Raw genomic sequence first — 14,251 nt, 5'->3', positions numbered from 1 at the left:
AGGACCTCCACCAGTACCAAAATCTCAGATGCTCAAATCCCTTATATAAACTGGCCTAGTACAGTCAGCCCTCCATAGCTACGGGTTCCGCATCTGTGGATTCAACCAACCACGGATCAAATTTCAAATTTCAATCTGCAATGGGTTGAATCCACAGGTGTGGATACACTGAGCCAACTCGGTAGAGCGTGAGCAGTTCTTACTACTCCTCTGCAAAATGGCAACAGGTTGACACAGTGGGAGGAGAACTTAAGAGTTTGCTGGACCTTTCTGAGTCCACGTTTCCTTGACCATGAAATGGAGCTGCGGGTAACTGCTTGGCAGGAATATTGTGAAAGCTAATGACATAGCATAGATCATACTAGTCAATACAGAAGCCCCCTTGCCACGAGTGGTTATGGAAAGTATGAATAATATGTAGGGACTTCCTTGTGGCCCAGTGGTTAAGACTCTGTGCTTCCACTGCAGGGGGTGCAGGTTCGATCCCTGGTTGGGGAACTAAGATTCTGCATGCTGTGCAGTGCGGCCAAAACTAAATAAATAAATAAATTAGTTTTTTTTTAAAAGAAAGTGATACGTAAGTTAAATGACATTCAAATATTCAGTTCTTCAGGTACTCTAGTAACATTTCAAGGGTTGCTTCCCCACTGTGCTCAATGCTCTGTCTTTTTTTCTATTTTATTCCCAGCACCTGACACAGTGGTTGACACATATGGCCAGTGGCTGTCATTTTGGACAGTGTGGCTTATAGAATATTGCCATCATCGCAAGAAGTTCTACTGAACAGAGCTGGCTAGGTTATATAAATGTCCACTAGGCGGTAACAGTTTTTAGCAGCAGTGTTTGGTCACCTGGTTACCTTCCAGCTGACACCGACAAGGTAGTAGGCAGCACCTACTACTTGCAGGACCTGTGCTATGTGTTGTGAATACAACGGTGAGCAAGTAGGTTTGTGTTCTGGGGATTCACAGTTCAATAATATATACTAAATAAATAATCCCTTAAATAAATAGGTATGACAGATGGTGTTAAACGTCTGTCCTAAAAACCTGCTTCTCTGTTATTAAGTAAAAGAAAGGGCAACCAAACCATCTCCTTGGGTTGCCTTGAGGATTTTAGGAGATGCTGAAGTTGTAACTGACTGTTGCCGAGTCCAAGCTCATACTGCTCGCCACACAACAGGCCAACAAATCTAGAGATGAGTTGTCAAGGCAAGGAATAGTGACTTAATTTGGAAAGCCAGCAGGACATGCAATGTTTAAGGTACATATCATCGGGTCAGGTATGGAAGCCCTTGAATGACAAGCAAAGGAGCTTGCACTTGATTCCACCGAGTGTTCAGGTGAAGAGAAATTACACAATCAACGGGGTGGGGGGGGGTGGCGGCGTGTGGGCTCTGGCCGAGGCAGAAGGGAGAGCAGGGCTTACCTCTGTGGATCCTCCCACTGGAAAGTGGGCGGGAAGAGGGCATGTGGAGAGAAGCAGAGGAAGTCTTGAGCCGCTGGGCCCTTGCTGCAGGGGACTCACTGAATGAGAGATGAAGGAGGCGGTCCATGGGAACTCTGAGCCCACTTTCCTCCGCGGGGCCAGAGTGGGCGCAGGGAGCTTGCCCGTGACCCAGCTCTGCAGGCAGATGACCCCCACCGTCAGGCTGTGCCCACCTGACTGGGTTCTGCTGAGAGTCTGAGTGGAGGGTCCTGGAAACGTCTCCCTCCCCCTGCTCCAGGAAGAGGAGGCAGGGGTGCAGCCCTGCTTTGCCCCAGCTCCCCTCGACTGGTGGCAGCTGGCAGCCCTCATTTCCAGGCATCCTGGAGAGGGGGAGTCAACAGGAAAGAAACATGTGCAGCCCAGAAGAATGATCTCAGAAACTTCCAGAAGTCAGTCCAGGGAATGCCATGGGACAAGGGCACCCTTGTCCTGCTCGTCAGTCAGCAGGAGGCGGCCGGCATGCGCACCAGCCCTCTGCCACGCCAGACGTCCCCTGCAAATCTGCTGAGAAGCCCTGTCCCTAGGGCCCCACTAGAAAGCCTTGTTCCACTTCCTCTCTCGGGATGGGGCAGGAGGGTTGTGGGTTCCTTGTTCTCTACTAGTCTTGGCCCGAATGTGGGCTTGAGCACGGCAGAACTAGGAGACCTCACGGGGTTGGCCTTTCCTCAACTCCTTTGTCCTGATTTCCAAGGTTCTCATCTTCGGAGGAACCTCCCACTGCAGGCTTTGCCGGTTTTCTGCAAGCAAAGGCTCCTTCACTTGGTTAACAAAGATGGTGCAGAGAACACAGAGCTGAGCGAAGCAAGGAATGTGTGGTCCAGCAGAGGAAAGCCGCATGTACAAAGATAACTCGGATGCAAGGAGAGAGGGGTTGACATCAGGCTGCGTTTGCAGAGAAGGGCCCCGCAGGAGGTGGCATCCGGGCTTCACTTCAGATGATGGGGAGGAGATAGAACTGAGCAGTAGGCGACGGTCCCACAGACAGAGGGCGCCATGTGGGCAAAGACAGAGGCAGGAAGGCACAGGGCACTTATGATCCGCGGGTAATTCCATCTGCCTTCCACAAACAGGCGGTCCTGCCCCAGCTAGAAACAGCGCAGGGGGACTCCCCTGGTGGTCCAGTGGTTAAGAATCCGCCTTCCAATGCAGGGGACGCCGGTTCGATCCCTGGTCGGGGAACTAAGATCCCACATGCCGCGGGGCAACTAAGCCGGCACAACTAAGCCACAACTAGAGAGCCTACATGCTGCAATGAAAGATCCCACATGCCGCAATGAAAATCCCACATGCTGCGATGAAAGATCCCACATGCCGCAATGAAAATCCCACACGCTGCAATGAAAGATCCTTCATGCTGCAATGAAGATCCCACGTGCCACAACTAAGACCTGACACAGCCAAATAAATAAATAAATATTTTTAAAAAGAAAAGAAAAAAAATGTCTATACTTAGGCAGAATTTGGAAAAGAAAAAAAAAGAAACAGGGCAGGCCTCTAAAATTCACCTGTGAGTTGGTTTTCAGCACCAGGGTGACATTTTCCTACGGACATCATGCTACACCTTGTAGCTGGGTCCTGGTCCCACCCGAGGCCAGCAGCCTCTAGAGCCCGTTCCCTCAGAGCGTAACCAGAGCACAGGATTGTGTCTGTGGTAGGACAGGGACACATCACTGTGTGGCCTCAGAGTCAGGGTCTCATCAGCAGGGCCAAAATTCACCAGGGACAGAGGGTCTACTTTCTGGCCCCACCTTCTGCTACTAGGCTTTGAGCCCCCCAGGTGTCAGAGCAAAAGAGCTGTGGGCTGTACAGGGGCAAGGACAGGACCTGAGAAAGCAGGCTGTAGGGAGTCCTGGGAAGACTGCCTCCAGGGCACTGGCCCAGCCACCCATCACCCCCAGCCAGGGAGCCTGGGAGACTGGCCAGCTCACTGACACCCCCAGAATTAAGCCTAGGGCTCTGCTGGCCAGAACCTGGAGCAGACGCTGCTCCACTGCCAAGCCCTGCCCTTCTCTTGGACACCCTCAGGAGGACAGGCTGCCCCACAAGTGCCAAACCCCAAAGGATTTCTCCAGGAACCATACCACACAGCTTCTGGGGTCAGAAGGGTTCCTGGCTTGGGGCCTGGATTCACATCAGCGGACATTAGTTGACCATTTGCAGCTGCTTCCCAGATGATGATTTCTTTTCCTTTTAGTGGAAATATAGGATACACTTGATATAACATTTTTGACCAAAAGTAGAAAAACTCTGTGTGCGTGTGTACATAGGCACAAAAGAGAGGCTGGAAATTTATTGAAGATTAGCTATGTTAGATTATCTAATACAGTTTCTGAAAATTTTCATAACTAAATTTATTTTCTTTCAAACAAGTTGCTATGGGCTGAATGTTTGTGTGTCCCCAAAATCCATATGTTGAAACTTAATACCCAAAATGATGGTGTTAGGAGGTAGGGCCTTTGGGAGGTGCTTAGATCATGAAGGTGGAGCCTCATGAATGAGATTAGTGCCCTTATAAAAGAAACCCCACAGAGTGCCCTTGCCCCTTCCACCATGTGAGGACACAGCAAGAAGTCGACAGTCTGCAATGAAGAAGAGGGCCCTCACCAGTACCCGACCATGCTGGCACCCTGATCTTGGACTTCTAGCCTCCAGAACTATAAGAAATAAATGTCTGTTGTTTATTAGCTACCCAATCTGTGATAGTTTTTTATAGCAGCCTGAACTACAAAGATGTAAGTGAAATATATATAATTATATATATTAAAAAATTTCAACCTCACCGTTCTTTTTTCTATTATATTAAAAGGTTTAGATTATTAAGACCACCAAAAATTACTTCCACACCAATATTTAATGCAGGAGCTGAAGCAAAATACATTGAATTTTAAAAATAAAACAAAACACCCCGCAAGCAACAATACCCCCAAAATACTTGTACTTCTCAGGTACTATTTTCCTCCAAGAGAAGTGAATATGAGTTCAAGACCCTGATTTCTTCCTACAGAGATTGAAGGGAGTATGGCTTCATTTTTCTGTGATGATCCATCCAGAGTTGAATTATTTCATCAAAAGAAGGATCATTCCCCTGATTAGAAAAACTTGAAGTACTCGGAACATGATAGGATGAATTTTCTAAAGGAAATAACCCCTCCAGGTATCTGAGGGCTCTTGATCACACACTCAGTTCTTCCAAAGTAAACACGTTGGCTATAAAAGTCAGTAAATAGACCTTCGGCAAGGCACATGTAACTTTTATAGCTCAAAATTTACAATCGATTTTTTTCTCAAGGCCTTCCTGATCTAAATTAATTTTTAATATACTGACATAAGGTGCCCAGTTATTTTTAGATAAAACTGTCAGAGAGCCCTTAACTTAAAAGTCTGCTGTGAGGTATGAGATGGGTAAAGGATTACATCCCCAGAAACCTACACGGATGGAGAGAAATTATACCCAATGGCCTCATGTCATTGCGTGTAGAAAGGCTGATGGATAAACATCCCTAAGGAGACTTGGGAATCCACCAGGGGGCTCACTCTGCTCTGTTCTTGGGCTATTTCACAGGTACCCGCTCTGCCCAAGACCACTGAACGTGAAGCAGGTGACACAACAGCAAACAGCACACCCCTAGAGAGAGATGAAGACCACTCATGCACAGGGCACATATGATATTGAGAGAGAATAAGAAATACATACTTGGTCTTAGTCCCCGGTTCCTGACACAAAAGCTTCTAAGACTCTTGGAATCTCTGGAGTGATAACAGTGTCTTTTGTATGTTAATGAGATAACTGGTGGCTGGGGGACCCCTAGCTTCAGGACTGGAGCAGGGTTGGGAGGGGGGCTGGTCCCAGAAAGACGACGGCAGATTAGAGAATTGGAACTTTCAGCTCCAACCCCGACCTCCGGGGAGGAGAAAGGGTCTGGAGATTGAGTTCAATCACCAATGGCCAATGATTTAATCAACTATGCCTACATAATGAAACTGCAATAAAAACCCTCAAACTACGGGGCTGGGGGAGCTTCCAGGCTGGTGAACGCATCCAAGGGCTGGGAGGGCGGTGCACCCAGAGAGGGCATGGAAGCTCCACACACCCCCGTGCCCACACCTTGCTCTATGCATCTCCTCCGTTGGGCTGTAACCTTAAAACAAACTGGTAGTAGCAAATAAAGTGCCTTCCTGAATTTAGTAGTAAATAAGGAGTCGTTCTAGCCAATTATCCACCCTGAGGAGGGGCTGTGGGAATCCTCCAACTTCGTAGCAGGCCTCTCAGAGGAACAGGTGGCAACCTGGGACTTGTGACTGGCGTTGAAGGTGGGCGCAGTCTTGTGGGACTGAACCCTTACCCTCTGGGGTGTGCCGTAACTCCAGGCAGTTTGGGTCAGAATTGAATTGAACTGTAGGACACCCAGCTGGCGTCCGGCCAGTTGGAAAATTGGTTGTCGTGAGGGGAAAATAATAAAACAAACTTAAAAAACCCACACACATATGGTGCCCTCAGAGTTACAAGGAAAGGACAGTTCAGAGTACGTGAAGCTCGTAGTCACAGAATAAGCTCTTTGATTAGAAGAGACTGTCAGATTTTTACTTTCTGAGATGAATAAAAATGATTCATGCAGTTTCAAGCCACTAAGTTCTGGGGTGGTTTCTCCCACAGCCACCGCAGCCAGAACAGATCCTGGCATCTGGAAGTGGGAGCTACTGAAATACAAGCCGAAGTCAGCTTCTCCCCTGGAACACTTGCCTTGTCCTTGGCCCGCCTGTATTGGCTCCTGATATGAAATGTTTATTTTGCTTCTGGAGGGAAATTTTCTGTTGTCCGGTGTGCTTCTCGATGTAGGAGGAGTAGGTAGCCGAGCTCAGCAAGCCCCAGGTCAGGATGTACAGCAAGAAAGAGGACACATCCCAGAGGGGGCACGATGCCAGCCACAGCCAGGCCCACTGAGCAAGTGGCAACACCTACGCAGGAACAGGAGCCCCAGTGGCTCCTCAGGAATCTGCTTTGGATTTTGTATTAGCGGGATTTATTCGTCCAGAAACAATACACACCTTCTCTGCTTTAAAACACCGCGTGGTGTGCTTTGGTTTGGTTTTGGGGATGGGGTGAGGGTTATTCGCTGGTTTCCTGCGCTCCACCTGGAGAATGTCCTTTAGCTTTGCTGGGTAAGAGGATCAGGTATCAGACCGGGATCCCTGCTGTATGTCACCGGCCCAGACGCGCGTCTGGGGCCGGGGCCACGGCCTCGGGCTCCGTGTTCTCCCCACCTGTGCGATCTGCCCCTCCTCCCCTTCCTGTGCCCGTCCTCGGTCTCCTACAGTTCCCCGTCGGCTCTGAGAAGTCACCTCTTTACGTCTCTCAGAAATAAGCCCAGTCGTGTTCTATTTTTAGTGGCTCTTAAATGATCTGCCCCCAAAAAAAGTGCCCGTAAGAAGAAGTCACACTCTGGACCCTCACCCAGGGAGACCGTTGCAGGCTGGGGACGGGGGAGCCGCTGGCTGGAGGTCGGGGTCATGTCGCTCGGGCCTGGATTGTCACACCCAGAGGCACGTGGAAATCCAGGTAGCACCACCCCGTGCGGGAGAGAAGTCGGCTCCGAAGCCGCAGATGTGGAATCCTAGCGGCCCCAATCCAGGCCCCGCCAACCCAGACGTGTCCCCAGCCTCACCCACAGGAGAGAGCGAGGGGCCTGGGAGTGAGGACACCCGGGCAGATGGCCTCCCTGGGCCAGCCCTTGGCCTTGAGCGCTGGACCGAACCCTGTCCGGGCAGGCGAGCCTGTCCGCAGTCCCGGGTGGCTGGGAGAGCCTGGACTGTGAGCAGAAAGCAAGCGAGCGGTGGTCTTTGACTCGGGGGCCTGTGATTCGTCCCCTCCCGACACCTGACCTTGTGTGTTTTGCTCTGTAGTTCTTCCCGTATGGAGACGCCTCCAAGTTCGCCCAGCACGCCTTCCGGACCTTCGACAAGAACGGGGACGGCACCATCGATTTCCGAGAGTTCATCTGCGCCCTGTCCATCACCTCCAGGGGCAGCTTTGAGCAGAAGCTGAACTGGGCCTTCAACATGTACGACCTGGATGGGGACGGCAAAATCACCCGCGTGGAGATGCTGGAGATCATCGAGGTGAGGAGCGGCCCCGGGGTATGGCCAGGACCGGGGCTGCTGTGGGCACGGCTGGCAGGCCCCTGGGAAGAAGCTCCCTGGGGCCCAGGCCCATGGCAGCTCCCTTCCACCCCCCAGCCAGGAGCCCTGCCAGACCTTGACTTCTCCGTCCCTGTTCCCTTGCTCCGTCGAGGCGCTGGGAAAGGTCACAGGTCCAAGCTGCTGGGTCCTGGTTGTCAATCGCCCCTTCAACCAGCCGTGCTCACGGTGTGACATCTCCCATAAACGTAAGCCTAATGGGTGCAAAGGATGGTACCAGGACTCAGCTTCTCCAGCCCTTGTGTTAGCTCTGCCCTTCTGGACGCCACCCTCTGACTCAGACCCGCTCGCTCCACTGCCCATTCCTCCAACGGCACAAGATCCTGCCCGCGGCCCCCAGGCTCCCATCATTCCATGGGAACAGGCATCTTTCTCAGTTGCCTGTGCAGACGTCCCAGGACCCCATGTCCACTGCTCTGACCTTAATCTTCCACACTCCTCCCTACACACCCTGCTCGAGATGCCTGGGCTTTCCTGGTTTTCCCAGAACACACAGCCTCACGTGGGGGCCTTGATGTCCTCTCTCTCTGCCCAGGGCCCTTCCCCGGGCCCCTCACTCCACTCAGGGCTGTGCCCTCATCTCACCTCCCGGCAGGCCTTCCTCCCTGCGTTCCCCTCCCCAAAGAGTGCCCATGCCCCACCCCAGGGCCATCTAACCTCTTACCAACATGATTTGTTGTCACAGCGTTTATCACTGCCCCAAATAACCTCATATGGTAGAACGCAAGCACTGTAAAGAGAGGACTCTGCTCACTCACTGCTGCATCCCTAGAACCTAGAACAGTCCTGGAGCCTGGTGGGCACTCAGTTACTGATGAATGAATCAGTGCCTTTTCACTGACTGACTGTCTTAGCATGTGTGTCCACCTCTGCACTGGCCAGTGTGACCCAAGGGGGGAAATGCACCACTTGCCACAGGCCAGAGCCGTGTCCCATCCTGGAGCTGGGGTGAGGCCCCGTCCAGACCACAGAGCTGAGATTCAGGGAGGGTGGATCCCCAAATGAAAACTGGGGGCTGATGGGAAGAAACAGTAGCCAAAACCCAAGTGACCAAATCCTCAGAAGCCCACCATGCTACGCTCACTCTCCTCCCCTGGGGTGGCTCCCCAGTGCAGTTCGCTCCTCCTGTGGCCTCTGGAGCCCTGCCTTCCACTTACCCACCCTCCCCTGGCATCTTTAGTCCCTTTTCTCCCTTTGGTACCCACTTACCTTCCCAAGTAAACTGGAAAACCCAACAGCAGCAAGGGTCAGGCCTGGCGTTGCTGCTTTCCTGACTATAGGGCTTTGAGGGCACCAGAGCCTCAGTGTCTTCAGTGAAAAAATAAAGGTAATAAAACCTACCCCTGGGCTTCCCTGGTGGCGCAGTGGTTGAGAGTCCGCCTGCCAATGCAGGGGACACGAGTTCGTGCCCCGGTCTGGGAAGATCCCACATGCTGCGGAGTGGCTGGGCCCGTGGGCCGTGGCCGCTGAGCCTGTGCATCCAGAGCCTGTGTTCCGCAACGGGAGAGGCCACAACAGTGAGAGGCCCGCGTACCGCACAAAAAAAAAAAAAAAAAAGAACCTACCCCCCAAGTCTGTGGTAACAATTAAGCACATGGCACGCTTCCTCTCATGTAGGAAATGCTCAGTAACTGGCAGTTAGCTCCCGAGGCTCTGTCTCCCTTGGAAACACCATCTGCCTCAACTCTCAGCTTCTTTCCTTCCAGTCAGCCGTGTCACCTTCATGTTCCCTCTGCATGTGGCTCCCCTTCTCCATCTGCAGTATTTTCACCAACTTCTGGCCCTTTGCACCTGCACCCTGGCACCCTTTCTGGCCCCTAGGTTCCTTTCTGCTGAGCTACCTTTCCAGAACCAAGGTATCAATAACTGATACAGTCTTTACAGCATCTCTGTGCTTCAAGAGCTGCTCATTCATTTGATCAAAAGGCTTTACAGAGCAGGTCCTCTGTACCAGGCACAGGCACACAGATCTCTGACAGCTGGTCCAGCCAACGTCTGTTTGCTTGCATGTCTTCTCCGGCCTCACTGTCCATCCGGGGCCCCTCACTCTTGCACACGCACAGCTGTCCACTTTTGCTTCTACCGTGCTTTTCCCCTGGAATGTCCTTCAGGGCTCTGGGCCCATCCAAATCCTCTCGCACTTCAAGGTCTAGGTTATCTTGCCATGTCCAAGAAGGCTTCTTGGCCCACTTCACCCCAGAGTTGCCCACCACCCTCTAGGCTCCTGTAGCCTGTAGTCAGCTTTCCTGCTGGCGCCAACCTCCTGCAAGGTGGAGGGGAGGCAGACGTGAAGAGACACAAGTGCCCACCCTGGAGGAGCTCACTGACCCAAGGGCCTGTGTCCACACAAGTGATCAGGCAATGACAGCAGAGTGAGGCAGGTGCTGTGATGGGGGAGGGTCAGTGCGAGGAGAGACCAGCAAGGGCCACGTAACCCCAATGAAGGACAGTGCATCTGCCCTGGAGTGTTGGGCACAGGCCTAATGGGTCCACAAGTTTTGGTTGAATAAGAGAGTACCTGAGACAGTTATTTCTTCCTGGGAAAGCACCTGTGATAACACGTCGTCTTTTCAGAGAAGACAGTGCTACATATTTCGTTGCATGCCGGAGTACCCCATAAAGCCTATGCGCCTACAGGGATTCCTTACATTTGTCAGGGAACACGTTCATATTTAGTTCTGAGCCTGACATGCCTTTGGCCTAGGTTGGTGTGAAGTGTGAGTCTGCATCTAGAACGTCATTTCCTGGTTGTCATGTTCATGATCCCAATTGCAGGGCTGCATCTTGGATACGGTTAATGAGACCTGGCCATGTTCAGAGTTGTTAGATGTGGTCCAGGGTGGACTTTTGGGGTTTACGTTTCTTTTTGCCGTGTCTTCATCAATGGTGCATTTGTCGTGCTAACAGCCTTTCTACCCATTGCTCCTTTAAGCCCTTGTCATTTCACCCTTCAGAGGACGGAGTGAGAGTAGCAGCTTGCACGTGGATGACCCATCTGTCTCTTTTTTAAAGTCCAGGCATGTCTGCTTTTCCCTCACATACCACATCAGGCTTCTAGGTTAATCAGGACCCCCTCTACCAATTGTCCCGCAAATGAAATTTCAATAGTCTGATTCTTTCTTTCTTTCTTTTTCTTTTTTTTTTTTTTTTTGGTTGCACCATGCTGCATGTGGGATCTTAGTTCCCCAACCAGGGATCGAACCCGTGCCCCCTGCATTGGGAGCACAGAGTCTTAACCATTGGACCACCAGGGAAGTCCCAATAGTCTGCTTCTTCTAAAGTCAAATGTCCTAGATTTTTTTCTACCACAAATCAACACACTCTAGTTACAAAAAATGAGCAAACAAAATATATTTTATCTCAGTAGACATCTTACTTGTTCAATGAAACTCTTGTTATGATTTACTGTTTCTAACTGGCATTCTTTGAAACTTTATTGAGTTATAATTAACAGGCCATAACTTCACCCATTTTAGCTTTACAATTCAATGATTTTTAGTAAACTTACCGAAGTATGCAGCCATCGCCGTAATCCAATTTTAGAACACTTTAATTCTCCCAATAAGGTCCCTCATTCCTGTTCATACCCCCAGACTCTGGAAACTACCCTTCTACTTTGTCTCTATGGATTTGTCTTTCTGGACATGTCATATAAATGGAATCGTACAATATATGTTTGACCTTTTACATCTGGCTTTTTTTTTTTGAGGTTTATCTATGTTATAGCATGTATCAGTATTTCATTCCTTTTTGTTGCTAAAATAGTATTCAGTTGTACAGATATGTCATATTTTGTTTATCTGTTTACCAGTTGATGAGCATTTGTGCTGTTTTCACTTTGGGGCCATTATTTTAAAAGCTGCTGTGAATATTCCCCTGCAAGTCTTTGTGTAGATGAGCATTTATTTTTCTAAGGCACTTTCCTAAGAAAGAAACTCATTTCTACATTTAATTCCCATTTTGAGAATTAATTGTGCACAATTAATTGAACTGGAAGATGGAATCTTCCTACTCTGTTCTTTGACTTCTGAACAGAGTCCCTGATTCACAGATCCCCCTAAACTAACTTCTTTCACGGCTAAATTTTACTGGTCCACCTTGCTTGCTTTCTTAAAAGATTGTAAGTTGGGACCACACTTCATCTTTTCCTAAATCTCCAAGGAGTAGAACTTGTTGCCTCTCATCTGACCTCAAACTCAGAATGTTTAAAACTGAGCTCATCGGTTTCCTTCCTGAACCTGTTTCTAATCCATTATTCTTGATCTCACCACTACCCTTCCTAATCACTTCCTCCAGTCAGAAACCTGGGAAGCACATGAAATTCTTCTCTATCCAATTGGTCATGAGACTCACACAGGTTTGATTACACCACTATCTTACTTAATACCATTTAAGGAGTCCTTTGAAGTAAATTTAGATTCTTTACCCTATCATAGGAGAACTTTATGGTCTGTTTCCTGTTTTCCCAAGGCTATCTACAAAATGGTGGGCACCGTGATCATGATGAAAATGAATGAGGATGGCCTCACGCCTGAGCAGCGAGTAGACAAGATTTTCAGCAAGATGGATAAGAACAAAGACGACCAGATTACACTGGATGAGTTCAAAGAAGCTGCAAAGAGCGACCCTTCCATCGTATTACTTCTGCAGTGCGACATTCAGAAATGAGCAGAGGTCAACACTATGGACTGCACAAAAGTCTCAATGTTCCATTCAGTCTGCAGCTATTAACACACACACATACACACACACACACACACACACAAATATTGCTTGGACTACCTATAAATGGACTTGCTTCTTGTGTTTGAAACACTTGTGTGCATGAGAATGTCATTTGCTAATGAATTTTAAAAGCATATATTATAAAACAAACAACCTGCCACAATGTGATATGTGTGATATCATTTCATTAAAAAAACCTTCCTCCTCCAAAGCCTGGGCAGAAATGTGCTGCAAAGAGTTATATGATTTCTTGTTCATGTTTTGCTAATGCTCGTGTCTCCTTGATTACATAATGTTAGTAGCACTGAAACCCTCACGGTAATGTAACTGAATTATAAGCTGTGTCACCATTCTCCTGTAAAATAGTACTGGACAGACACACAGAGGGGCCCTTGACTCCTCTGTGTGGTCCACACACAAGAGCTTGTATTATCAGTGAATATAAATGTACGAAATTTGCATGCCTTTTAGGTTTGCCTTAATTCTTACCTCATTTGCATCCTATCAATCTGGAAAGAGCTGTGTTGGAATTAATGCAGTATAAAACTTAAAAACACTGCTAAATGACTCATTAACTAAATATATCTATCTATATATACATATACTCAAAGATATTATTTATTGAAAGTAAAGAAAAGATGTATGTGTATTGATTTTGCTTGAATTCTCAAAGGCTTCCAAAGAGGTGGCAATAGATGTCCCAAATAAATTTATAACATTTGACTTTTTCCCTCAGTTCTTATCTCAGAATTTTAAATTTGAAACAGATGTTCATAAGTGTCAAGGGTCAATAGCAACAACTTATTAAATTTACCTTTGAACACACAACTTGGGAATTCAAAGAATCAGTGTCAACCAAAGGGAAAAAAGCAACTTCCCAATTCTTCATCCTGGCCCTCAAAAGAGGGACAATCAATATGGCGTGTAAAGTTTAAATAAAACATAAAACTTGCTCATTCTCAAAAAATGCTCACTATATGACAATAGATGTTTTCTTAGTGTTACTGTGGTGCTAACCATGCACTATGTTTTACACAACTATGTGGAGGACACATTTAGCTGACTGAGAAGCGTCCTCCAAAAAGCTGTCTTTCCAAATCAAAATGTGATGGCTTAAAATAGAAGCAATCATTTTATTATTCCTCATGGCTTCTGTGGGTCGGGAATTTGAGAAGGTACACCTGGATGATTCTAGCTGGGGGTGTCTCGTGCAGTTGCAGTCACATGGAAGCGTGAGCTGCAAGAGGTGCCTGGAGAAGCTGGGCGTTAAGAGGGCATCTCTCTTCTTCCAGCCTCAGGGCTTTTCCACATGGGCTAGTTTGTTCTTCGTCACAGCATGGAGGCCTCAGAGCAGTCATACTACTTGCCTGACGGTTCAGGTCTCCAGCACAAGTATTCCTGCTAAGAAACTGGAAGTTTCATATTCTTTCCTGACCTAGCCTCAATAGTCATGAAGTAACACTTCTCCAGCATTCTATTGGTTACAACAAAGTCACAAACCTATTCATAGTCAAGAAGGAAATTAAACTCTATGTCTTGATAGGTTACAACAAGTTTCTAGAAGAACAGGAGAGATGTTTCCACCCTCTCTGGAAAACAATCAGCCACAGTCTGCCCTGTAGCCACATTCACATCTCTTCCACATACAAAATGCATTCACCTGCTCCCAGGCAACCACAAAAGCCTTATCTCATTATGACTTCAGGGTCAGGCTTGAGGCCCCGAATCTCATCATCTACAGGCTCCTCAGATGTGGTTCATCAGGTATAGTACACTGAGTACCATCCTTTTTGATCCAAAGGCCTGTGAACCCAATGGGTAATTATTGCCCCTTTTCCCCCAC

At 48.5% G+C, this 14,251-nt stretch overlaps 1 protein-coding gene across 3 annotated transcripts in view; it reads left to right on the top strand.

The window, feature by feature from the left end:
• VSNL1 (visinin like 1) overlaps positions 1-12,436 on the top strand; it is a 97,000-nt gene extending 84,564 nt beyond the window's left edge. For 2 of the 3 annotated variants that reach the window (XM_081254439.1, XM_081254438.1), the window contains 2 exons: positions 7,390-7,605; positions 12,154-12,436. In XM_081254439.1, coding sequence (XP_081110565.1) covers positions 7,390-7,605; positions 12,154-12,351 — 414 coding nt within the window. In that variant the 3' untranslated portion in view covers positions 12,352-12,436. The remainder of the gene's footprint in view (positions 1-7,389; positions 7,606-12,153) is intronic. The other variant, XM_081254440.1, reaches the window with a different exon arrangement.
• The last annotated feature ends 1,815 nt before the right edge of the window (positions 12,437-14,251 follow it).

This window comes from Mesoplodon bidens (genome assembly GCF_964165515.1).
Source record: "Mesoplodon bidens genome assembly, chromosome: 14".
Lineage (NCBI taxonomy): Eukaryota > Metazoa > Chordata > Mammalia > Artiodactyla > Ziphiidae > Mesoplodon > Mesoplodon bidens.
The sequence above is the reverse complement of the archived record's forward strand: the minus strand, read 5'-3'. Positions and strand labels throughout refer to the sequence as shown.